Below are 24,643 nucleotides of genomic sequence, written 5' to 3' on the forward strand. Positions count from 1 at the left end.
TATTAAACAAATATCAGTATCAAATAATATATTCTTATTAGTCAATGGGTGGTTAATCTCAAAATTTTACACCTTTATGTTTAATGAGACTCTTATGAGGTCTGCAAATTTGGTCCAAATTTGATTGGCCTTGAGGGGGGACTTTAGCACTCAAAAATCCCTGAAATTATTAAAAATGCTGTTAGTGTTATTATGACATCTATAGATAAACAACCGGTGCCTTGTGATTCCGTTCACTGTCTTGAATAAGTTTCTAATCACAAACTAGCAGGAGACTTTAAGGGATGGGACACCTCAAACTTTATGGTGTTAACTGAGGCATTTACAGAGAGAACCTGTTAGTGTAGAACTTAGAACTAGTATTTCATTATGTTTGTGGTTCATCAGAGTTGATCTTTTATTTGGATTTTTCTCAGGCTGAAAGGCAAAGTTGAAACCATTAACACTGATTAAACTGTCTCATCTAAAACTGTTAAATATGTTTAATGTAGAGAATGACCTGCAATTTCAGTGATACTGGAATCCACATTTTAAATTATAATCTGAAATTTTGTAGTATATAATATACATATATATATATATATATATATATATATATATATATATATATATATATATATATATATATATCTGTACTACTGTATTTAAGATATTATATTTTCTCAGTAGGGTCATTAAAGTTATCTGGCAACCCTGTTAACATTAAGGTCAGTCTGCACTGCTGGAAATGGATCACTGTACAGCGGTAAAGCAAAGCCTGTTTATCCTCTCAGTTTATGTCCATCTAACCTCAGCAGGGGGGTCTGATCTGGGTGGTCAGGGTTATTGAAAATAAGTATGGATTGTGTCATTCAGCACAGCAGCCTGGAGAAGGAGATGATACTAACAGTGTCCGATCACAGAGTCCTGCCAAGTAAGAGAAAATGGATTCTAAAGGGAATCAAAGCCTCTTTTTGGAGAAAAAATCACTGCATTTGTGTGGATAAAGGAGGTTTACAGTGATGGAACTCTGGTGTTTCAGGTGGAGGGTTGGGTGGTGTCCTTGTTGGTGCAATCATTGCTATGCTGCACTTCATCCTCATCTGTGTTGAGTTTTTATCTGGAAGAAGAAGAAGCAGGTAAGGGAGGGAAGAGGCAGGCGTCCAGTTTGTGAAAAGAAGGGAAGACTTATTTGTAATAGAACTTTCTTCTACATCCACCACGTGATTTATATCCATCTTATAATAATTCAGTGCTCATTATCTGTCTTCCAAACACGGGAATGCAGGAAACTGAAACAATGGAAACTCAAATGCAGGTATGTGAGCATTTACACTCACCGGCCACTTTATTAGGTATTTGCTAGTAAGAGGTTGGACCCCCTTTCGCCTTCAGAACTGCCTTAATTCTTCATGGCAGACTTTCAACAAGGTGTTGGAAACGTTCCTCAGAGGTTTTGGTTGGTTATTTGAGTTCCTGCTGCCTTTCTATCATCTGGAACCAGTCTGCCCATTCTCCTCTGACCTCTCACATCAACAAGGCATTTTCGTCCACACAACTGACCGCTCACTGGATGTTTCCTCTTTTTCGGCCCGTTCTCTGTAAACCCTAGAGATGGTTGTGTGTGAAAATCCCAGTAGATCAGCAGTTTCTGAAATACTCAGACCAGCCCGTCTGGCACCAACAACCACGCCACGTTCAAAGTCCCTTAAATCCCTTTTCTTCCCCGTTCTGATGCTCGGTCTGCACTTCAAATTGTCTTGACCACCTCTACATGCCTGAATGCAGTGAGTTGTGGCCGTGTGATTGGCTGATTAGCTATTTGTGTTAACAAGCAATTGTACCTAATAAAGTGTCTGGTGTGGGTGTGGGTGTGTGTGTAAATAAGCTCTGTTGTGACATACATGAATGGACCGCAGCTCATTGTCCATGTTTGGACTGTGTGGACTGCTGGACATTTGAAACTGCAGCAGTGTTTATAAACAACATCAAAGTAATTTCTTTTTCAGAAGTGAGGAGAAGCTTTTCTGTGATAGGGACCCTTTAAATAAGCCACGCCTCTAATAAACCCTGTAGTCACTCAGCAGGTTGTTCAATAAAGGACCTGAAAAACGGATTGTAGTAACAATAAAGATTAAAGAGGCCGCCAGATCATTTAATATTTTATTATTTTGTTGATTTTGAAGTGTGTGTGTGTGTGTGTGTGTGTGTGTGTGTCTGTGAGAGAGAGAGAGTACGTCATTTTTTTTCAGGTTCTCGGTCTCTAGTTTTTGGTCTCTCTGGTTCTCAGTCTCTTCCTATTTCTTGGTCTCTCTCGGGTTCTTAGTCTCTTCCTAGTTCTTGGTCTCTCTCTGGATCGTGGTCGCACTCTAGTTCTTGGTCTCTCTCTAGTTGTTGGTCTCTCTGGTTCTCAGTCTCTTCCTAGTTCTTGGTCTCTATCTGGTTCTTGGTCTCTGTAGTTTCTGGTCTCTCTCTAGTTGTTGGTCTCTGGTTCTCAGTCGCTTCCTAGTTCTTGGTCTCTGTCTGGTTCTTGGTCTCACTCTAGTTCTTGGTCTCTCTCTCTGGCCGTCTCCTCGGTCTAAGGTGTTTGTTTGCACCGTTCCGGAAAAAATCCAGTTCTCCAGTATGTGAGGTTGAACGGGACTTCATTACATGCCTCATGTATAAATTCCTGTGGCCAACTGTGATCAACAGCACGGTTCTTTACATTGTCCTGCCACCATTGGAGTCCTTCTGCTGCTGTCTCCTCTGTCCATCCTGTCTTCCAGACTGTCAGTGCATGTGGGACGTCATCAGGTTCACAATCCCCCTCAAAATGCACGTGTCTGGGATGGACCACCTCCCTGTGTTCAGGACCGCTTTTGTTCACGTTATTAGTCGGGCCAGAAGAACCTCCGAAACCTCTCTATAAAAACAACGTTTAATAGTTTAGTGACCGTGACTAGGAGTAAAAGATTCAAAGATTAGTGAACAAAACTAGGACTATAAGATCCATAGATTAGGGACCAAGACTAGAGCTAAAAGATCTACAGATTAGAACCCATGACTAGGACAATAAAATCCATACATTATGGACCAAGACTAGGACTATAAGATCAAGAGTTTAAAGAAAAAAGACAAGCTCTAAAACATCTATAGTTTTGGGACCAAGACAAGGTCTAAAAGATCCACAGTATAGGAACCAAGACTAGGACTAAAACATCCATAGTTTTAGAACCGTTACTAGAACTAAAATAACCATACTTTCAAGACTATGCCTAGGACTAAAGATACATACATTAGCGAATAAGACTATAATTAAAAGATCCACAGATTAAGGACCTGAATAGCACAAGAAAATCCACAGTTTTGGGACTATGACTAAGACTAAATGATGAACAGTCTAGTGTCCATGATAAGAACTACATGATCTGTAGATTATAGACCATGACAAGGACTAAAACCTGTACATGTACCTGTCCATCTAGTTTGTCGTCTGGATGTTTCTCTTTATTATAGATGATCTTTCGTCCCTTTCCTCTTGTTCCTCTCCTGGTTTTTCTCTTTGTCCTCAGGAGGGTGGCTTTGCTTTACGTCTAGTTCAGCAAGAGAGCAAAATTAGATAAATCAGTAACCAGCTTTTCTCAGATAGTCTGTCCTGGAGCCCAGAAATAGTAACCAGCATTTAAGTTACAACATATTTCAAATCAGTTTTTCTAATTGAGGCTCACAACCAATCAACTCGATCATTTTCACTCTGGTTGTGAGAGCTGTGCTTTTAAAGAGCTTTCAGTTGCCTAGTAATCAACATAATAATTCCCTAGCAGCTGCCAGAAGTTCCATTGCAACTACACAGTAATTCCCTAGCAACAACCTGGAATAACATTAACCGATAAACAGCAGTCGGGCCACCATCTGGGATAATATAGCAGCGGCCTAGCCACTCCATAGAAAAGACCAAAACACTACAGCAAAATAGAAACATCCAATGAATCATTTTGGCTACCCCTTAGCAACACCCTAGCAACCATGTGTCTTATTTAATCAACCAGAGGCTGGTCATCACTGTCTGAACCCTCTTTGAGGTCCAGATGTTCCTCAGCAGTTATAGTTTCAGCTACATGCTGCTTCAGCTTCAGCCACTCATTTCTTGCTTTTATACGGATAAATGCTGTCCAGATCAATCGCTGTGGTTGGTTCTGATTTGATTATTGCTCATTTATCATAATACATGCAGCTTTGATTAATTATTAATTAATTATTAGGAAACTATTAGCAGAAGCTGTTTTATGGTCGTCACTATGTCTGGCAATAATTTCCATTCCATTCCTTACATCTTCATCAGCTGATTGCCTCCTTTAACAATACAGTGAGCAGAATTTGTATTAATTAATGCAGATTAATGCTCAGATCAGCTCATCTATGGCTTCTGACTGATCTTCATCATCCTTCATCATCATCAGTGTCTCATTTTCTGCTTTCATTAAAGTACAGTCAGTTTTCCAGTTTGTCATTTTTCAATATTGGTTTTTATGTCTTTTACTTACCCAGAGGCTGGAGGCTCACTGAAAAAACATCATGAAGAATGATGTCCAGGAGCTCTCTGATGGCTTCAGCAGCATCTGTTTTGGAGCTCACTAGATGATCTTGAATGAATTCAGATTAAAGGTCATATTAATGTGAATTCCTGAATCCTGAAATCTCAGTCATGCTAGTGTTCAATTCATTAATGTGTTATTATCATCTCACTATCTGGTGATTTCCTTTACTTACCCAGATATTTCACCAGAATTTCCTCCTCAGTTTTTTCCAGGTTACTGTCCTTAAGCTCATTATCTGCTTTAATACAAATAAATATGGTCAGATTTCCAGCTCTTTCATTATCATTGCAAAATGTTTAGGAGTCTTTTACTCACCCAGAGGCTGGAGACTTGCCGACAGGGCATCATCGAACACGATCTCCAGGAGCTCTCTGATGGTGTCAGCTCTTTTTTAGAGCTCACTAGGTGATCTTGAATGAATTCAGATTAAAGCTCATATTAATGTGAATCCCTGCTTTTATATTCACTAAATATGTTGTCATCTCACTATCTGGTGATTTCCTTTACTTACCAAGATGTTTCTCCAGATTTTCCTCCTCAGTCTCGTCCATGTTAATGTCCATAAGCTCATTTTCTGCTTTAATACAAATAATTATGGTCAGATTTCCAGCTCTTTTTAAATGATCATTGTAATATGTTTATTATCTTTTTTTATTATCTGGGTTAGGGTTAGGGTAAGTATCTTATACTTACCCAGAGGCTGGAGACTCGCCGACAGGGCGTCATCAATTAGGATGTCCAGGAGCTCTCTGATGATATTACGTGTGTCATCGTTGGAGCTCACTAGATGATCTTGAATGAATTCAGACAGATAAGAGCTCATGTTAAGCTTTGATATTGACTAAATGTGTTGTTTTCATCTCACTATCCTCTCATTTTCTTTACTTACTCAGATGTTTCTCCTCAGACTCCTCCAGAATGATGTTCATGGCTTTGCTGGTGGCTTCAGCAGCTGCTTCATCAGCCACCATTATTTGCACGGCCTCAGCTTCTGTTTTCATAAAAACACAGTCAATTGTAACGGACACTGAATATTACTGAGTCTGGAAAATGATTTCAAAAACACCCTCTTATTTTCCGGTTATTACTCTGAAATATTCACCAAATTATTCCGTATGAAATATGAATTTTTCCATATTTCAGATGAATTCAGGATTTACTATGAATATTGTGTACTGAGAATTATTCAGTCACTGCTGTGAATGTTCCATGATGGTTTTGAAATATTCTTTACCTTTTATGATTTATTCAGTCTCCACTGTGAATTAAACAGCACCTACGATGATTTATTTACCATCAGCTTTTATTCATATACTGACCTCTGAATTATTTAGTATCTGTTATAAATGATGTCATTTATATTAACTATTTCATATGTACTACAAATGACTGAATGCCCACTATGGATTATTCACTATTATTACTAATTATTTTATAATGATTTATTTCATATGCACTATGAAATATTTACTGTCCATTGTATATGGATTATATACTGTCCATATTATTTACTTGTCCACTATGAATTTTGAGTATCAGTACTGAATATATAGTGACTACTCTGAATGAATCAGTATCTACTGTGCTTCTGAATTATTTTGTATCTGCAGTGAATTATTCAGTATCTACTCAGATTTTTACAGTGTCTATTAACAAGTGGTGACTCCTATGACTTCAGTATGTGTTATGAATGATACCGTATCTATTTTGAATAATACAGTATTGCAAATTATTATGGAATTGCTACAAATTATTCCATATTCACTATGAATTATTCAGCATCCACTGTGAATATTCATTATACATGGTGAATGATTTAGTGTCTACTATTAATATTTAGTAACCACTATGAACTATTCAGTCTTCATAATATATTATTTAGTATCTGCAATTAAATATTCAGAATCTACTTTGAATATTTAGTGACATCTATGAATTATTCAGTACCTACTATGAACTTTACAGTGTCTAATATCAATATTTGGACACTACTATGAATTTTACAGTGTCTAATATCAATATTTGGACACTACTATGAATTTCTCGGTACGTGCTGTAAGTTATTCAGTATCCAATTTGAATTTTTCAATATGAATATTTAGTGACTACTCTGAATTATTCTGTACCTACCATGAGTTGTTTAACATCCCCTGTGATTTATTCAGCATCTCTAATGATTTTTAAATATCTACTATGAATATTTGGTTATCACTACTATTATTCAGCATCTACTATGAATATTATCTCATGAACTCACTCAGCAGCTGCTCCATGCGCGTGCCGACCTCTTCCAGCAGCGTCTTCAGCAGATGCTGGATTGCTGCATCTTCCTCTTCTGTGAGGCTTTCCTCCTCTTCTCACTCTGCTGTTCCTCTTTTTCCTTGCTGTCGGTGTCCGAGTCGTCCTCACGGCCTAGGCAGCACCAGATCTCCCTGCTGACCAGTGAGGGAGGAGCTCCAGTCAAGTGGACACACTGTAGGGACCCTTGAGGAAGAGAAACACATTGAAGTGAACTTTTCCAAAGTGGGTTTAATATGAAAAGTCCAAACTTTTAATGTTCACCCTTTAAAATTTCTTTCCTTCAGACTGAACGTGTCGCTTTTGTCCATCTTGTGATGACGTGGGTGTTTAAGTTGGAATTTAGCTGTAATTAAATTTATTAAACACGTTTAGTTTTGTTTCCTAGTGCTTTTTTAACAACTTATGAGCTTTTATTACATGAGAAATATGTTTTAAATATTCTGCTTGATTTACTGAAACACTTCAGTCCTACTTATTGAGTTAAACTGCAGCCAAAGTCCACTTAAATGCACTTGAAATCACAGAAATATCCTTAAAAACATTAAACAAATACTTTATTACCCCCTTTTACCCTGTTCTTCAGTGGTCAGGACTCCCATGGACCCTCACAGAGCAGGTTCTATTTGAGTGGTGGATCATTCTCAGCACTGCAGTAACTCTGATGTGGTGGTGTGTGTTGTGCTGGTACGAGTGGATCAGACATAGCAGCGCTGCTGGAGTTTTTATTCACTGTGTCCACTTACTGTCCACTCTATTAGACACACCTACCTCGTCGGTCCACCTTGTAGATGTAAAGTCAGAGACGACAGCTCATCTGCTGCTGCACAGTTTTTGTTGGTCATCCTCTAGTCCTTCGTCAGTGCTCACAGGACGCTGCTCACAGGACACTGCTGGCTGGATATTTTTGGTTGGTGGACGATTCTCAGTCTCTTAAATATAATGTTTGGATCAAGTGTACAGTCAGCAGAAGTTCCACAGCTATGCGTATGGCCTACCACCATCTGTGCTAGAAATGGTCCACAAGCCGTAAATAGCAATCATTAATACAAACTGGAGTGAAACATCTTCAGGAGTCCAACAGTTAATGATGAAACTTCAGTGCTATGATTTTGGATTGGTTTACCCCCCAGGGAAATACAGGGATCTGGCAGATGCTCCATCTAGACCATCAACACAAGATGAACAACACAATGAGAATTCCACAGAGACAGATGTGAACCTACACGTGAACCTGGTTGGTGACGCTTCCAGTGTCAGATATGAAGTCAAAACTGAAACTGCAAAGGAAATAGTCCAACCTCAGGTTATCAAATTTATCAACAATTGTTGGCCCAAGGGTTTATATCAGCAGTTTCTCAATGTCACAGCTGAGCTGAGTGTAGCAGCTTCTGTAGCTTCTGCTCAGGCCAAATAAATGTCACTCCACAGTCCCTGAAACAAGACGTGCTAAATAGAGGACATGAAGGGCACCTTGGAACAAGATCATCCAAGACGTTCTCAGTCTGCACAACCTGTTTGAAACATCAGAACAAACAGCCAAAGGAACCCATGTTTGGCCCTGATGTCAGACAAAGCCTTCATCATTGCAGTTGCTCACGTCTTGGGAACTTCGGTGGGGCTCAAACTTAAATCTGCTTGATATATCCAATATGAAAAGATTATCTGTAGATATATTTTACTTGTTTTAAGTGATCAGTAAATCAAATGATCTCATTCTAGAATAAGGGTCTCAATTTCAGATTACCTGGGGTAACTAATGTGGGGGTCTTCTTAAAACAGGGGGTTAAGAAAAAGAAAAAGTTTACTATATAGTATAAATTATATACTAATATAAATATATAGTGTCATACATACTGTAGTTCAATGACCTCAGATAAACTGAAACATTTAAGAGCAGAATCATGAGACTCTTATTGTGAGAGCACTGCCATTCCTTCTGAACAGGAGTGAAATATTTACAACGTACAGCTGTTAATTCTGAGTTCTCAGTGAGTTTGATGATTCCATTCATTCTTAATTCCGACCTGCTGTATCTACTGCAGCATCCCAAATGAATCCACAAAAGCAGACTTAACTATCAGTCTAATCTCAGTCTCATTCCATCTTATCCTGTTCAGTCTTCACTGTATGATCTAAACATTTCATGGTATGATCACAATAGAAACAATCTCTATATAATAACAGTAGAATCACTTCCTAACCGCTATATGATCAGTACATAAATCACTGTATAATCACTATATGCAATGTTGCTGGTGACCCCATTTTGCTAGCTGAAAGTGTTTCCGAAACGGACCACAAGAAAAAGCACTGCTTTCTAGTCAGCAGTGACTCTCATGCCTGTCTCACTGAATCAGTCTACAGACTTCCTTTTCTATCTTTTTAGCATCTCTCTGCGCTGCTTCTACGCTGGCATCACACGTCAGTTTGCCAGAGTTCAGTGTTGTTGGTCTGGTGGATGGAGAGCAGATTGTGTATGATGACAGTAACGTTAAGGAGATGATCCCAAAGAACGAGTGGATAAAGGAGGTTGACCTGTATGATAATGGAACTAATAGAGGACACAACCAGTACAGTTATGATGGAGAAGACTTAAACAGTCTAGACGTCTCTAGACTCTCACCTGGACTGCAGTGAATCCTAAAGCTCTTATTACCAAACAGAAGTGGGAGAGGACGGGTTCAGCCGTTTGGTGAAAGTCCTATCTGGAGAACATCTGAGTTGCGTGGTTAAAGAAGTACGTGGGTTATGGCAGATCCAGTCTGGAGAGGAAAGGTACAGTGATCTGATCTGTTACTGTAACTGCAGTGGAGTTACTTCCAGAAAAGTACTACTAGGCTGCATTACATATTAGTTCATGTTAGAGCAGCTACGTATTCTGCTGTAGGGCTTTCCATCAGAGGCCCAGCAGTCGAATGTATATACTGTACAAAATTAACACAATACTTGGCAAAAAAACCCCAAAAAACAACTGTATTATCACTTCTCTGAGACTGTGATGGGGTGGCCACTGCACACCAGGTTGGAACTCCAGACCCCTCAGCCTTTTTAGGCCCTGACTGCAAAGTGGAAAGCTGACTCCACAAAGAAACTTAAAAGACACCCTGCATTTTTGTTCTTACGCTGTGGGTCAGACAGCTCAAGGATACCCAAGAGATTAGAGTTTTTATTCAGCCCCTGGTTGGTTGGTTGGCTGCTCCCTATGTCCCCTTTGCAGCAACACAGCATCATGGTCCTTCACTATGAAATATGCATATTCAGAAATGCATCACATTTGTTTTGTGTCCCTGTGCTGTCCAGACACACTGCATTTACACATCAGGACATGGAGGACTGGGTTGTGTGTGTGTGGGTGTGTGTGTTTATTTATTTAAATATCATGTTAATAAACTAGTCATAAGTGATGATTTAGTCCCTACTTAGTGAACTGAAATGATTTATTTTTCATGTCTCTCTTTTTTTCTTCCACTCTGTATATCTCATTGCTTTTCTCTCTCTCTCTCTCTCTCTCTCTCTCTCTCTCTCTCTCTCTCCAGTCCATCCTGAGGTGTCTCTGTTCTAGAAGGACTCTTCTTCTCCAGTGGTGTGTCATGCTACAGGTTTCTTCCCCCCAAAAAAGTGATGATCTCCTGGCAGAACAATGGGGACATGGAGCTCAGAGAGATGCTACCCAACCAGGATCCCTCCTGGTTGATTAAGTCCCTCCTGTGATAATGAACATTATCTCAGGAAAATGATAATCATTCACTCATCTCTGTTTCAGGTTTCAAACCTGTTCCGAGCAGCTCCAGTTCATTGGTCAGTTTATCTTCTGGTCAGTTTCATTCCTGATATTAACTGAAATAAGACATGAATGACGTATAAGATATAACACAAAGCTCTCTATAGTTCTTGCTGAGAATGAGTTCATGTCAGCTCTGGGATTTTTACCATGAGCAGTCATGTGTATTGAACACGCTGACACTCGTGATCTGATAGAAACAGAAAGAAAGAAGAGCGGTGAGTTTACTTTCAGACAAAAGGGCAGCACAGAAGAACAAACAGCTTCACATGTTTATCTCACTTTTAACTTAATATATTCGACAGGCGTTAAAATCTAAACTACTTGTGACTTCATTTATGTCACAGCGAGTGAAATGTACGGCATTAAACATCAATTGTTTACTGACGAAGTCTGAGAAACTGTGGGATGGTAGGAAGGTCTGATCGGTAAATGTGAGATTTGCTGGTTGAGATGTTTCATCAGAATCTGTTCAGAGATGGTGATAAACACGTGAAGCAGCTCATAATGTAATAACTTTACATAATACACACTGTGATAATGTAGGAGAGTGAATGCCTGTCAGTTCCTCACTGACTGCAAATCATGTGACATCAGCAGAAATTGAAGTGAAACTGTTTCACAGTAAACGATCTGAAGAGATCACTGTTACAGAGGCTGCCTGTAAAGCTATAACGGCTATAAAAGGCTGTGTATCTAATAAAGCTTCAGCGGATCTTCTTCAAGAACATTTCTGAACAGGTCGTGTATGAAGTGATCACAGTGTTCATTTCTGAATTAAGAGGGAAGTCGTCTCAAGAGTCTTTAAATCAGGGTCTGATTTTGCTCATTACTGCCCTCCTATTTAACTCAAACTAGACTGGGGTCTAGATATTGATCTAGAGTATCTCTCCTCACATGAAAGGCAGGAGATGCTCTTTAGCTCTGAAAGTCTGTGTTCAGCTCTTTAAGACTCACTGCTGTTATGATAAATTGCATGCACAGCTACTATGAGCCAGGCTTTACAGCCCAATATCAATGTCTGAACGCACTAATGATCATGTAGAAAAAAGGTAGCTAATGTCAATGTGTTAAAGGATAAGAGTGAAAAGTTGTGTAAAAATATGTAAAATATGGCTCTAATATCCAAGATGCTTAGAGTACGTACAACCCCAATTCCAATGAAATTCAAAATGAGTGAATATTTGCAAAAAATAAAGTTTATCCGTTTGAACATTAAATATCTCGTCTTTGTAGTGTATTCAATTGCATATCGGTTGAAAAGGATTTGCAAATCATCGTATTCTGTTTTTATTTGTTTTGCACAACGTCCCAACGTCATTGGAATTGGAGTTCTAATAAAAAGTTGCATTTTCTATTTTTACACAATATTTTAATGTAGAGGGCGGCACGGTGGCGTGGTGGGTAGCGCTGTCGCCTCACAGCAAGGAGGGCCTGGGTTCGATTCCCTGGCCGGGTGACTGGGGTCCTCTCTGTGTGGCGTTTGCATGTTCTCCCCGTGTCTGTGTGGGTTTCCTCCGGGTTCTCCGGTTTCCTCCCACAGTCCAAAGTCATGCAGTAAGGCCAATTGGACATGCTAAATTGCCCCTAGGTGTGAGTGACTGTCTGTGTCTGTCTGTCTGCCCTGCGATGGACTGGCGACCTGTCCAGGGTGTATCCTGCCTTCCGCCCGAAGACTGCTGGGATAGGCTCCAGCACCCCCCCGCGACCCTGACGGAGAAGCGGCTTAGAAAATGGATGGATGGATTTTAATGTAGAGCCTGCATATGACCACGCACCGTCAACCTTGTCATGTGTGATGTCAAAGAAGTGTAACTGAAGCAGTGTTGAAGTGAAAGCACTGGCATTACTCCCAAGATTTATTTATTTATTTTTATGTATTTTTAACCATTATAACAAAACATGTAACCACTTCCTTTGACTCTACACTATTTTGATGGGTTATTCCAATTTTGATAAACCATTTGTATCATTTAAACCCATATAAATTGTGTTTTAACATCTACATGATTATGCTTTTGATATTATGACCCTGTTACAGTAATGAAAATTAAGTTAATGTAGTTGGGTTTAATCTCAAACCAAACTGATAAAGCCATTTACTCCATCAATAACAGGAAAACCATGGCTCTGCAATGCATTATTCAAAAATCAGTCTTTGCTCAGAACTCTCTGAAGTTTGATTATTATTACCAAGATCTTTCTGGCAATAAAATCTGATACAATCGTGAATATTGAGAACAGGGGTGATCTTTGCACAGGTGAGGGTAGTCAGCCGTCTAGGAACCCCATGAACCAAGAAAGTGTGCTAAAGCGTTAACGTTAGTGTTAATGTTAGTATAGATAGCTTCACTGTTGAGTAATCACTCAAAAAGTAATCCAGCACAAGTTACTAGTTATCATTAGGGATCAGGTTATTTATTACTTCATGGAAAAGTAGTCCTGTAACTCATTACTCTTTACAGTCTGTTTTAAAAGTGCCCGGTTTCAAATCCCCCAGGACCTGACATGGACAGAAGCAGCTCTGCTTCCTTAGGACATTAACAAAGGCCAACTTGTCCAAGAAGCTTGTGGTGTCCATCTATCGCTGCTCTATAGTAAGTATCCTCACCTACAGGATCCTGGTGTGGCGTGCAGGCTGCGCTACAGCTGATAAAAGGGTTCTTCAGAGAGTCATCAAGTCAGCCCAGAAAACCATCACTGCTCAGCTACCTGTGCTGGAGGACATCTACAACATGCGGCATCAGTCCATAATCATTATAAAAGACACAGCCCAGCCAGGTCACCATTACTTTACCCTGCTGCCCTCAGGAAAGCACTACAGGTCCATCAAGGCACTCACAAATTCTACTCTGCTGCCATCAAAGAATTCAACTCTAAATAGAGGTCTCTGTCCTACTGACACCACCATCACACACTCACCATACACCACCTGTTCATCCATTCACACCACTGTTTACCTGTCTACCAGCGTGTCACCTCAATAAGTGTCATGTTGATACAGTATGTGCAGTGATGATGTATAGATGTATGCATGTATAGAGCAACTGTGGCCTTGGAATGGAGGAATGCTTTGTGTGAAAAATGTTAAAATGCTTTATTACCTAGACTTGAGTCTTACTCTATATTACTGTATAACTGTAATTCATGCAGTGGTAATATAAATCACACTCAGTCTCACTGTAATATTTGATGGTATTCATTTATTTATTGCACACATGAAATAAAGCTTTTCAAAGAAACATAGACAGTCGTTTGGTTTGCTCATCGTAACATTGTACAGTCTCACTTTCACTTCAACGTTAGCAGGAGTTTAACCTGTACAGCTGCTGGCAAACAGTCCTAGTTAACATGAACATGGTTGTTAGACTGATGGTTTGACACTTGCTTTCCATTTTCCATTCAAGACCCTGTTTAAACTTTGTTTGAACTTGCCTTGCCCACTATGACTCTCCGCTCTGATGTGCACCTACATTACATATGCGTATGATAGCAGCAGAAGTAGGGGACAAAATACTGAGGAGCAGGTTATTCAAATGGAACACACTGGCCATCATAAGGTTAGCCACAGTGAGCTGATCAGCTAGCCGTGCAAACTTTGCAAATAGTGGTTTTTAACAAACACAGCAAGTCACTGGCTGCTTTGTCTGGCTGTAGAATATTTCTGTTATTGTTAGCTGTGTCACTAGCATGCTAATGAGCAAGGTAGCAGAAGTGAAATAGTTGAATCATTTACATTTACAGCATCTTATCCAGAGCGACTTACAGTTTGATCATTTTACACAGGTAGGCGAAGGTAGTGTTGGGAGTCTTGCCCAAGGACTCTTATTGGTATAGTGTAGGGCACTTGCCCAGGTGGGGGATTGAACCCCAGTCTACAGTGTAGAAGGCAGAGGTGTTACCCACTACACTAACCAACAACAGAATCCACAATCATGTACAACAGACAAAGTAGCTTAAAGTCTAAAAAGTCAGCAAATCAGATGCTATGCTTTTGAAATGTCAGACAGATTAAAGTATTTCACTGCTATGGGTTACAAGCCATTATCTTGGGGTTTGACAAGGGAAACGCATCCATGCTTGTGTTCACTCGATCCCTCAGCCTTCAGAGGGCTCCTCTAATAAACTTCACTTGAGCTTCTAAAGTAACGGAACAGGCCTTTACGATGGCCCTGGGGATTCCACTGTGGGGAACTACAGGACGTGCCAAGTTTTACAGTAAAGCTCTTTTAAAATACATAGTGCCGTACAATGAGAAGCTTCAGATCTGAGTGTGGACACTGTGATCTAAACAGTAGTCAGTTCCAGATTCAAGAGTCATGAAATAAGCCTGCAGTCATAATTCAGACAGACGGAAAATGTTTAAAGGGAACATATCCTACGTATTTCAGGCTATATTTTTCTTGTGGTTTGCTTATGTTAAGGCTTAATGAGTTTATGTGTCATTTATTCATAAACATTTTCCAGCCTCTGTTTATCCCTTTGAATTAAACAGGCTGTATTTGTTACTGTGAGCTCTGTTCTGATTGGCTGCCCTGTGATGTGCTTCATTCAAAAATCAGTCTAGGCTGGAACTCTCCTTGTCAACATAGCCTCGTTAATGGATGGGGCAAAACTGCTGTCAGCTCAGAAGATGGATATACGCAAACGAGCTGAAATGGATATGAAAACGAGCTGCTTTTGCAGCTGAATGTCCATGTATTTCTACATTAAACTCTTTTATTTAAAATAAATAAATAAATAATAATAATAATAATAATAATAATAATAATAATAATAATATTCCATTAAATGGATCTCTTACATTTAAGCTATAAGCTTCATGGAATTGAGCTCACGGAGTAAGAATTAAGTGGTTTACTATGACAACATTACTAACTTTGTAACCCAAAAGCAGAAGAAAGCTGTTTCCCTGTTTTCCTGACATACAAACAGTTTCAAAATCAAAAGCCCCAGTCAAGCACAGCAGTGTTATCACTAAAACCAGTGAAATGTTGGAGGTTTGATGAAGAATGATGTCAGACAAAGGGGAAAATATCTGTGCGATGAAGTGCTGTTTTACTTGTCTCTTCATGTGTCTCATGTCCTGAATTCTTTCAGTGTTTCTCTCTGCCTCTGTCCTGAAAGTAGAAATATAAACATAGCGTGAGTGTTTTTATCTGAACTGAGGTTAAATGTTAGATTAAGTTTACACAGACAAAGTTTAGCGAAAACACAGAATATAAACAGCTTCTGTTCAGTTTCACATTACAGTGTAAAGAGACAAATCAGCGTAAAAACAGTGGATCTGGAGGAGTTGTTGGATGATGAGTCTTCATCAAAGACTATAAAACACAAACATTTTACACCTCTGGTCCTCATAAAGTCAATACAAACAATGACATCAAAATATAAACAATGCAAATACTGCTTTTTTATTGTATTATTCTGCTTTAAATCATTAGGCTATAAGAAGGTACAAATATCTACTTTTCCAATGACAGAAACTAATTAGAATTTTACAACCACTGTTGTACCTTTGAGTGCACATTTACATTATTTTTATCTTGATGAATGTAAAATGTACCTTCACAGTAACTTTGTTCTAACAGTGTGTGTGCAATATATTATAAAACCTAAGCACTAGGGCATAAAAATTATAATCAACAATTCTAAGTGTTTGCACTTCTTTTTAGAAATAAGACATTTGTGTCCTTCCTCCCTTACCAGACTGCTTCTTCTTCCAGATAAAAACTCCAACACAGCCAATGAGGACGAGGACAAAGAGGAGAACAGCCACAAGTGCATCGACAGTGACACCAACTGACCCTCCATCTGAAACATCTGAGAGTCATTTCAGAGCTTTATCATCTATAGAAATACAGTGAATTTCAACATAAAAGTAGCTTTTATTCCCTGTAGAATCAGCTTTCTCCCACCTGACAGGACTCTGCGGTCAGACACCTGCAGCACCATGTCCTTCTTCAATCCACTGTGCTGAACAACACAGCTGTAGTGCTTCCTCTTCAGCTCCTCAGGTGAGACGGTCAGAACGCTCCTCTTCTGGAAGGTTCCATCCTGGTTGGGTAGCGTCTCTCTGAGCTCCACGTCCTCTTGTCCGAGTTGTAAGGGATGTATTGTTTTCTTATGAAGTTCAGTAAAAAAGATTATTACAGTGATCAACTCTGCAGTGATAAATGCATGAACAGGTTTCTCTGCGTTGCTCTGAGAAAGAAAAGGCAGAACTTTAGTGATTTTCTCAAATGATAAAAAGCTACTTTACTTTAATGACTGTTTACATGCAGATAAAACAGAGCTCAGAGTCTAAAGCAAAGACCCTAAAGCTGAACCTTGAGGGACTCCAGAAGAAATACCAGATCTTTTTGATGATTGGAACCATAAACTGCCCATTAACTAAATATAATTTAAACCATTCTAAAACTGTGCCAGAGAGGCTGACCCATAATTTACACTGGATTAAAATTTTGTGGTCAAGCTATCAAAAACTGATCTAATAAAACCAGAAGGATTTTGTACATCAGCACTGAGCCTGAGGTCATTCATAAAGTGAACCAATGCTGTCTCAGTACCATGGTAAGAATGAAAACCTGACAGAAACTTCCCATGTAACTTGTTTGATATTAGAAACAGGTTTAATTGTTTGAAAAAAAAATTTCTAAGACTTTACTCAAAAAAGGTAAATTTGAAATTGGCCTAAAAATATTTAGTACTGAAGGATCCATGCTACTCTTTTTTAGCAGCGGCTTTAGCAAGGCAGTTTAAAATAGTTAAAACATAATTGTGAACACAATCAAAAACCATCTTAAGGTCTGAAGTAGGAACAGGGCCAAGATGACATATGGATGAACGTAGTTTGTGTAAAACAGTTGTGAGCTCCTGATATTTGATAACAGAGATAGATGTCATTGCTGATATAGATGGCTTATCAGGAACATTATAGGAACTTTTCCCACCTGGCTGAGCAACACTTTGTCTGAGTGTCTGATTGATTCTATCCCATTTTAGCTCAAAATCAGGAGCTTAAGCTCAGGCGTAAATAAGTAGTAAATGGGGTGCTTCTTATAAATTGAAATGGGGTTTTTAGTAAATGTACACCTGCTCAGTTTGGTCACTGCTAATATGCTCCTGGTAGGGTCTCCCAGGGTGAACAGGTCTGGAGTGAAGACCCACACTCACGCGATCCAAAACCGCACCATGAAAAACGGACACTAATGAGTCCCCAGCTGGTGGCCATGCGGTTGGAGTTTGTCCCGGCAGACGAGAGGGCTGCCTCAATGTGAATTAAAATTGCAGAGAGGAAAACTCTGACTGTTGTCTGTGGTACGCACCAAGCAACAGGTCAGAGTATTCGGCCTTCTTGGAGCAAGTGAGTGGGGTTCTGGAAAGGGTCACTGAGGTAGTTGGCAAGCTCTTCAGCAGCAAGGCACCGGGGGAGGACGAGATTCGTCCAGAGATGCTTAAGGCTCTGGATATTGTGGGGTTGTCGTGGCTGACGTGCCTCTGAAATGTTACATGCACTTCAGGAACAGTGCCCTTGGGCTGGCAGACAGGGGTGATGGTCCCTATTTTTAAGAAAGTTGACCGGAGGGTGTGTGCCAAATATCAGGGTCATCTGGGATTTTCTGGTCTCCCAACTGCTATCGTGACCCTAACTGGACTAGCAGTTAACGATGATGATGATGATGATGATGATGATGATGATGATGATGATGATGAAAAACTTCTCTGAGTTAGTGGCTAAATTGAGAGGTCATATGACCAATGACAGTCTAGACACTTTAGGAAGTTCTACAGTTATTGATATATCATGTGCCAGAAATGAGGATTCTGGTATATAACTCTAACTATAGAACTGACCAAAGTGCCTAAAGTTATTGAATTATCACATAATTATTGAGTTACCATATACCAGAGATGAGGACTCCATCTATTCCTCAGTGACACGGACTCAAATTGCATGTTGCGACTCCATTCAGGATCACTCTTGACTGATTCATGGCTCAAATCAAACTTAAGCCTTTGTATAATTAAAATTGAATTTGCAAAAATTTGATAATAGTATACCTGTGCATAATGATACATTTTTATAAAGTAAAATCACCTCACAAGTAACTCATTCAATTGCTTCTCCTTTACGAGCTGTGCATTATGAGTATTGTGGGGTATTTATGTTATTGTGTTATGTAAATCCCAGTGTGGCAGGAAGATTAAACTGGCTATGTTGGGACTACAGTCTCAAGGCATCAATCAGGGAAGATAAACAGCAATAATGACTGTAATGCCATTCTTCCCGCAGCTCACAGTGCTGTCAAATTCAATATGGCTTTAAGTAACTTAAGTAGTTACTCTGAAATGAACTAATATTAAAATGAACTTGCTGTTATTTTTTTAAGTTCCAGTGATAAGCTGCAGTTACAGTAACAGATCAGATCACTGTACCTTTCGTCTCCAGACTGGATCTGCCGTACTCCACATACTTCTCCAACCACTCAATACATTCAGTCTCCAGATGTGCCTTTCGGAACGAGGCATCACATGTTCTCTCCCACTTCTGTTTGGTAATAACAGCTTTATCACTGGCTGCAGTCCAGGTTTCAGTGTTCAGATCCAGACTGAAGAAGTCTTCCCCATCACAACCAAACTGGTCATATACTTTGTTGGTTCCATCGTCATGCAGTTCACAGCCAAACATCCTCTGCAGTGTCTGAACACTTACCTCTACACACACACACACACACACACACACACACACAGCTTTGGAGTAGTTTTTGTTTCTTCAGTTACCAGTAGTAAATGTGTAGTAAAGGTAATATTAAACTGATGTGTGTGATTTCAAATGTCGTCATTTTAAGTAAGTGTTGTGATGATTTGCTGAGTGTGTTCATTCTCACCTTTGGTCTTATTGAAGCGCTGCATTAGAGTATCTACACTCACTTTTACCATGGCCTCTGGACCACCAAACTTGTTCATCCACTCTGTTTTAGGGATCATCTTCCTGGTTTTGCTGTCGTAGTACACAATCTGCTGTCCATCCAGCCGACCGACAACAATGAACTCCGGGAATCTGCTTCCTTGTGTAACAGTGGCAGTGTAGACAAACTGCAGAGAGTGGGAGGCTGAAAAAAGTCAAAGTTACTGTTGATATCAGTGAACATAGTAGGCCTGTCTACAGCTTGGGCCTGACTACAACCTGCTCTTTTGGTCATGGGATTTCACGGATTCTCATCACTCTTAGCAAAAGTGGAAATAGAAAGCACTTTCACAATCGGTATACACTGTAAACATTCAGCCCCACCCCCTTTGTTTTTGCTCACTAAGCTCACCATCTGGATGGTTTTGAGGTGGTGGTGGAAGAAATCTCATGAGTGAATGTGTTGATAAACTCAGTGCTATCCTGGACAATACATAACACACCCTCCATGACCTACTGGTCAGAGAGTGGAGCACTTTCAGCAACAAACTTATTCAGCTCCTCTGTAAGGAGTAAGGAACGGTACAGGAGATCGTTTGTACCAGCCGCGATCCTGTACAACTCGTCGACACAGTGCTGGGACATTATTGTATACAGATCCACTGAAAGGACAGGCTCACTGAGCACCAGGTGGACATTGTATCTCTCTACTCATGGTGCTATGCACTGCCACTTTGTTTATAAGTCCATACATGCGGCATATTGCACTGCCACTTTGTTTATACGTCCATACATACAGCACATTGCACTGCCACTCGTATATACACCCAAGCATATTGCACAACTTTTAACATATTTCATCATTTACAGTGCACGGTCACTGTCATTGTTTCCAAATACTGAAGCGAAATCTTAAAAAATATAAAGAGCTGTTAACAATGTTATTTCTGTCCCTTTTCTTTGTTCACACTCTCGCTTCACACTATGGGTTAAACTAGTTGGCTTGTCAGCTAATGTTGTGTTAACCTAACCTCCTGTTCTTTACCTCACTTCAACCCAAAGTTAACTAAAGTGAACTAGTGAGAGTTAACAAGCAGCCAAGTAAAAACAGGTGCCCAACTAAACTTTGTCACCAATCCGTGTTGTAGGTGAAAATTTTCACTGTGTATTACAGATTTAAAATAAGTTTTAATGTTTACTTTTGAGATCACAATCCCAATTAACTCATGATCTCAAGACAACAATCCAGAAAACAGCCACTACATGGCCTCTCCAGACTTCCGTACTGCACCATAACCTGCACTCTTGTATATAGACATATAATGTATGAGTCTGAGTCAGATCTACAGCACCATCTGCTGGACAAAACAACAATGCATTCAAAAATTTCTATGAGATAAAAGTTACTTTCTGTTTCATCACATGACAAACTGCTGATCTTCAGTTCGTTCAGGAATTTAAATTGAAATGGATAAACCAAGATCTACATGACAAGATTACAGATATCAATACAAAATAATATTGTTAATGTATGCAGCAAATCACCAATCACTGCCTAGCACTTTATCTGTTGGAGGAAATCCAGTCAGAGGTTGGTCAGAGGGAAAGTGGAAAGGACTCTGACAAACAGCTTGACGCACAGATTATATGTCCTATCAAATATTAATATTTAAGATCAGACTCACATGCTGGTGGAGGAATAATAACTGAGAGGAGAAGCAGGTATCTCAGTAGCAGTGCAGCGTGATCCATTATCAGAAGAGAAGACTAACCCTAACCCTAACCTAACCTTGGTCTAAAGATCCGTTACTTTACTCCTTCCTTATTCACTGAGAGCTCAGCAGCAACTTGAGGAGTGGCCAGGTTGCCAGATGAGTTAAATCCTCCTCACTGTACACAGAACGTTCTACTCAATTAGTTCAAATTGAGCTCCGAGTAATATTTATATATATATATATATATATATATATATATATATATATATATATATATATATATATATAAATGTATAACTCAAATCAAATCAAATTTATTTGTAGCGCTTTTTACTACTGATGTCGTCACAAAGCAGCTTCACAGAATTCTAGGAAAATCAAAGTTTTAACATGAATGTAAAAAACCCCAGGGGAGCAAGCCAGGGGTGACAGTGGCAAGGAAAAACTTTGGGAAGGAACCTTGGGAGGAACCAACCTTGGGAGGAAACAAAGCACACAAGGGGGGACCCATTCTCCTCTGGTCAGACTACCTACAGAGTTATTATTCTACTAATATTAATAGCAGTAGTATTAGTAGTAAGAATAGCTGGGAGTCTATGAAAACATTTATCCAACAGTGTAGGGTGGGCAGCTAGTCCAAGGCAAGTGGGGGTAGCTGGGGCGTGGGCAGCTGGTCTGAATTGGGTAGTAGGAAAGCTCGACAGTCAGTCGTCCTTCAGTGTCTGGCTGGACATGTGGGCGGTCACTTACTCGGAAAAAAGGCAGGGAGATGGAATTAGTTTTATTCTATCCGTCTGTACATAAACAGGGAATGTGAACATTCCCAGAGTGTGGCTAACGACTCCGGCAGATCTGACTATGACAGCTTAACTAACAGGAGAGAACCAGAAGGACACACAGACACGGCAGCACTCTGAAACAGTTCGGCATCCCTCCGCTCCACCGTCCACAAACCTGAGATGACAGCACCAGCGTCTCAGTTTACTATAATTCCCTGTGTCCATGGACCCCTGGATCTGCTGCCTTTATCTAAGGGGGGAACATTAGCTACCAAAAGCTAAACTGAACAGGAGAGTTTTCAGCCTAGTCTTAAAGATTGAGACTGTGTCTGAGTCCCGAACAGTTTCTGGAAGATCATTCCAGAGTTTGGGGGCTTTATAAGAAAAGGCTCTTCCCCCAGCTGCAGCCTTAGGAATTCTGGGGACTATTAATAAGCCAGCACTCTGTGATCTGAGTGGTCGTGATGGCCCGTGGTAGGAAATATTTCATGTTTCAGTGAGACAGAAAACTTCACAGTGTTTCACAAAATTAAAGTGTTTTTCCACTTTAATTTTGTGTGTGACTCCAAATCCAGGCCTCCATTGGTTAATAAATTTGATTTCCATTGATGATTTTTGTGTGATTGTGTTGTTGGCACATTCAACTTTGTACAGAACAAAGTATTTGAGCAGTGTATAAACTTCTCACTAATCTGGATACTATTGTACTTCCAACTTTAAAATGGGAAAAAGATCTCAGAATCTCTCCTGGCATTGACTTTTGGACTCAAATCTGTAAAACCACTTTTACAATGTCATCTAATAATAATCTCCAGCTGATTCAATATAAAGTAATTCACAGATCACATATTACACAGCATAAATTGTATAAAATGGGCCTAGACATATGTTCTTATATTTGCATTTTACATTTACTACTTATCCAGAGCAACTTACAAGAAACGCTTTGTCAATCTAGAGAAAGTATCTTTGCTAGTTACCAGTAGGTTAGAGAGAGAGACAGTCCTGAGCTCAGATACTGCTAGAAACACACTCACTGCAGACACCAAGAGAAAAAGAACCAGAGTTGAATGCAGAACTCTGTGCCATTCAATGCAATACAATAACAATAAGATACAATACAATAAACTACAATACAGAGTGCAGTACAATAAAAATAAGTGCAGCTTATAATTCAATGCTCATTTCAGTGCTATGTAAAGAGATGAGTCTTCAGTCTATGTTTGAAGACAGCAAGAGATTCTGCTGTTCGGACAGCCAGTGGGAGTTCATTCCACCACCTGGGCTCCAGTACAGAGAACAGTCTCGACGCTGGTCTTCCGTGCACCTTGAAGGATGGTGGGTCAAGCCGAGCTGGACTCGAAGCTCGAAGGGCTCATTGTACAGTTCGAGATTTCACCATTGCCATCAAGTCGGTAGGGGCTGGTCCACTTTTGGCTTTGTAGGCAGCATTAGGGTTTTAAATCTGATGCAGCTACAGGAAGCCAGTGAAGGGAGCGCAGCAGTGGGGTGACGTGGCTGAACTTGGGCAGATTGAAGACGAGCCGTGCTGCCACTTATAGACACTCCTGATACCTATTTTCACGCTCTATGGACATGTCCACCTATACAACAATTCTGGCACCTTCACTGACTTTATATCCCTCACTCTGGGGTCTAGTATTCCATTATCCCCTCTGCTTTGTTTACTGGGTGACTACACCATTCTGAACCCCCACATCCATCACACCACCTCCATACTCATTGCCCTCACTATAGCCAAGAAAATGATCCTTAAACACTGGAAGACCAGGAACTCCATAAACATTACACAGTGGAAAAAGCTACTTTTAATGCATAGATCACTGGAGAGATTAAATACTATAGAAATTATTCAATTGGCCATATCCAACACTTCATGGGAACCATTTATTAAAAATATCGACCCCTTAACACTGTAATCCCCCCACTTCTGTCTCAGCCTGTTCATCAGTCCCCTCATTTCAGTCAATACTTAAATATTAGCAATAGTAAGTTCACATATACATGAAGTCCTCATATCAACTCACACCATCCATTATCAAAGCCGCTTCTCCGTCAGGGTCGCGGGGGGGGGCGCTGGAGCCTATCACAGCAGTCTTCGGGTGGAAGGCAGGATACACCCTGGACAGGTCGCCAGTCCATCACAGGGCAGACAGACAGACAGTCACTCACACACTCACACCTAGGGGCAATTTAGCACATCCAATTGGCCTGACTGCATGTCTTTGGACTGTGGGAGGAAACCGGAGAACCCGGAGGAAACCCACGCAGATACGGGGAGAACATGCAAACTCCACACAGAGAGGACTGCCTGGCCGGGGAATCGAACCCAGGCCCTCCTTGCTGTGAGGCGACAGCGCTACCCACCACGCCACTGTGCCGCCCCAACTTACACCAGTATATTGAAAATATTCTATATACATATGTACGTATGTCTGTTTGTTAGTCCGTCTATCTACTCTTTCATCTCTGTCACACTGACTAACACACACACACACACACAGACACTTGCACCAACCACCTAACCCCAATCCTCTGTTGTTTATTATTTTTGATTATTCTCTTGGTTATACTAG

The 24,643-nt window shown here is 40.1% G+C and overlaps 1 protein-coding gene and 1 long non-coding RNA gene across 2 annotated transcripts in view; both read right to left on the reverse strand.

The window, feature by feature from the left end:
- The window catches only part of LOC108415390 (RLA class I histocompatibility antigen, alpha chain 11/11-like), a 60,612-nt gene extending 39,237 nt beyond the window's left edge, over positions 1-21,375 (reverse strand). The window contains exons 1-3 of the mRNA XM_037531292.1: positions 21,238-21,375; positions 19,533-19,757; positions 19,081-19,359 (exon numbers count right to left, since the gene is read on the reverse strand). Of these exons, the coding sequence (XP_037387189.1) occupies positions 19,081-19,359; positions 19,533-19,757; positions 21,238-21,304 (571 nt within the window). The 5' untranslated portion in view covers positions 21,305-21,375. The remainder of the gene's footprint in view (positions 1-19,080; positions 19,360-19,532; positions 19,758-21,237) is intronic.
- Positions 15,419-17,639, reverse strand: LOC119261748. Its single transcript, XR_005129164.1, has 3 exons — positions 16,560-17,639; positions 16,348-16,464; positions 15,419-15,761 (listed from the first exon to the last, which is right to left on the reverse strand). It is a non-coding gene; the product is annotated as an uncharacterized LOC119261748 (long non-coding RNA).
- Positions 21,376-24,643: the final 3,268 nt, after the last annotated feature.

Source organism: Pygocentrus nattereri, chromosome 20, assembly GCF_015220715.1.
Source record: "Pygocentrus nattereri isolate fPygNat1 chromosome 20, fPygNat1.pri, whole genome shotgun sequence".
Lineage (NCBI taxonomy): Eukaryota > Metazoa > Chordata > Actinopteri > Characiformes > Serrasalmidae > Pygocentrus > Pygocentrus nattereri.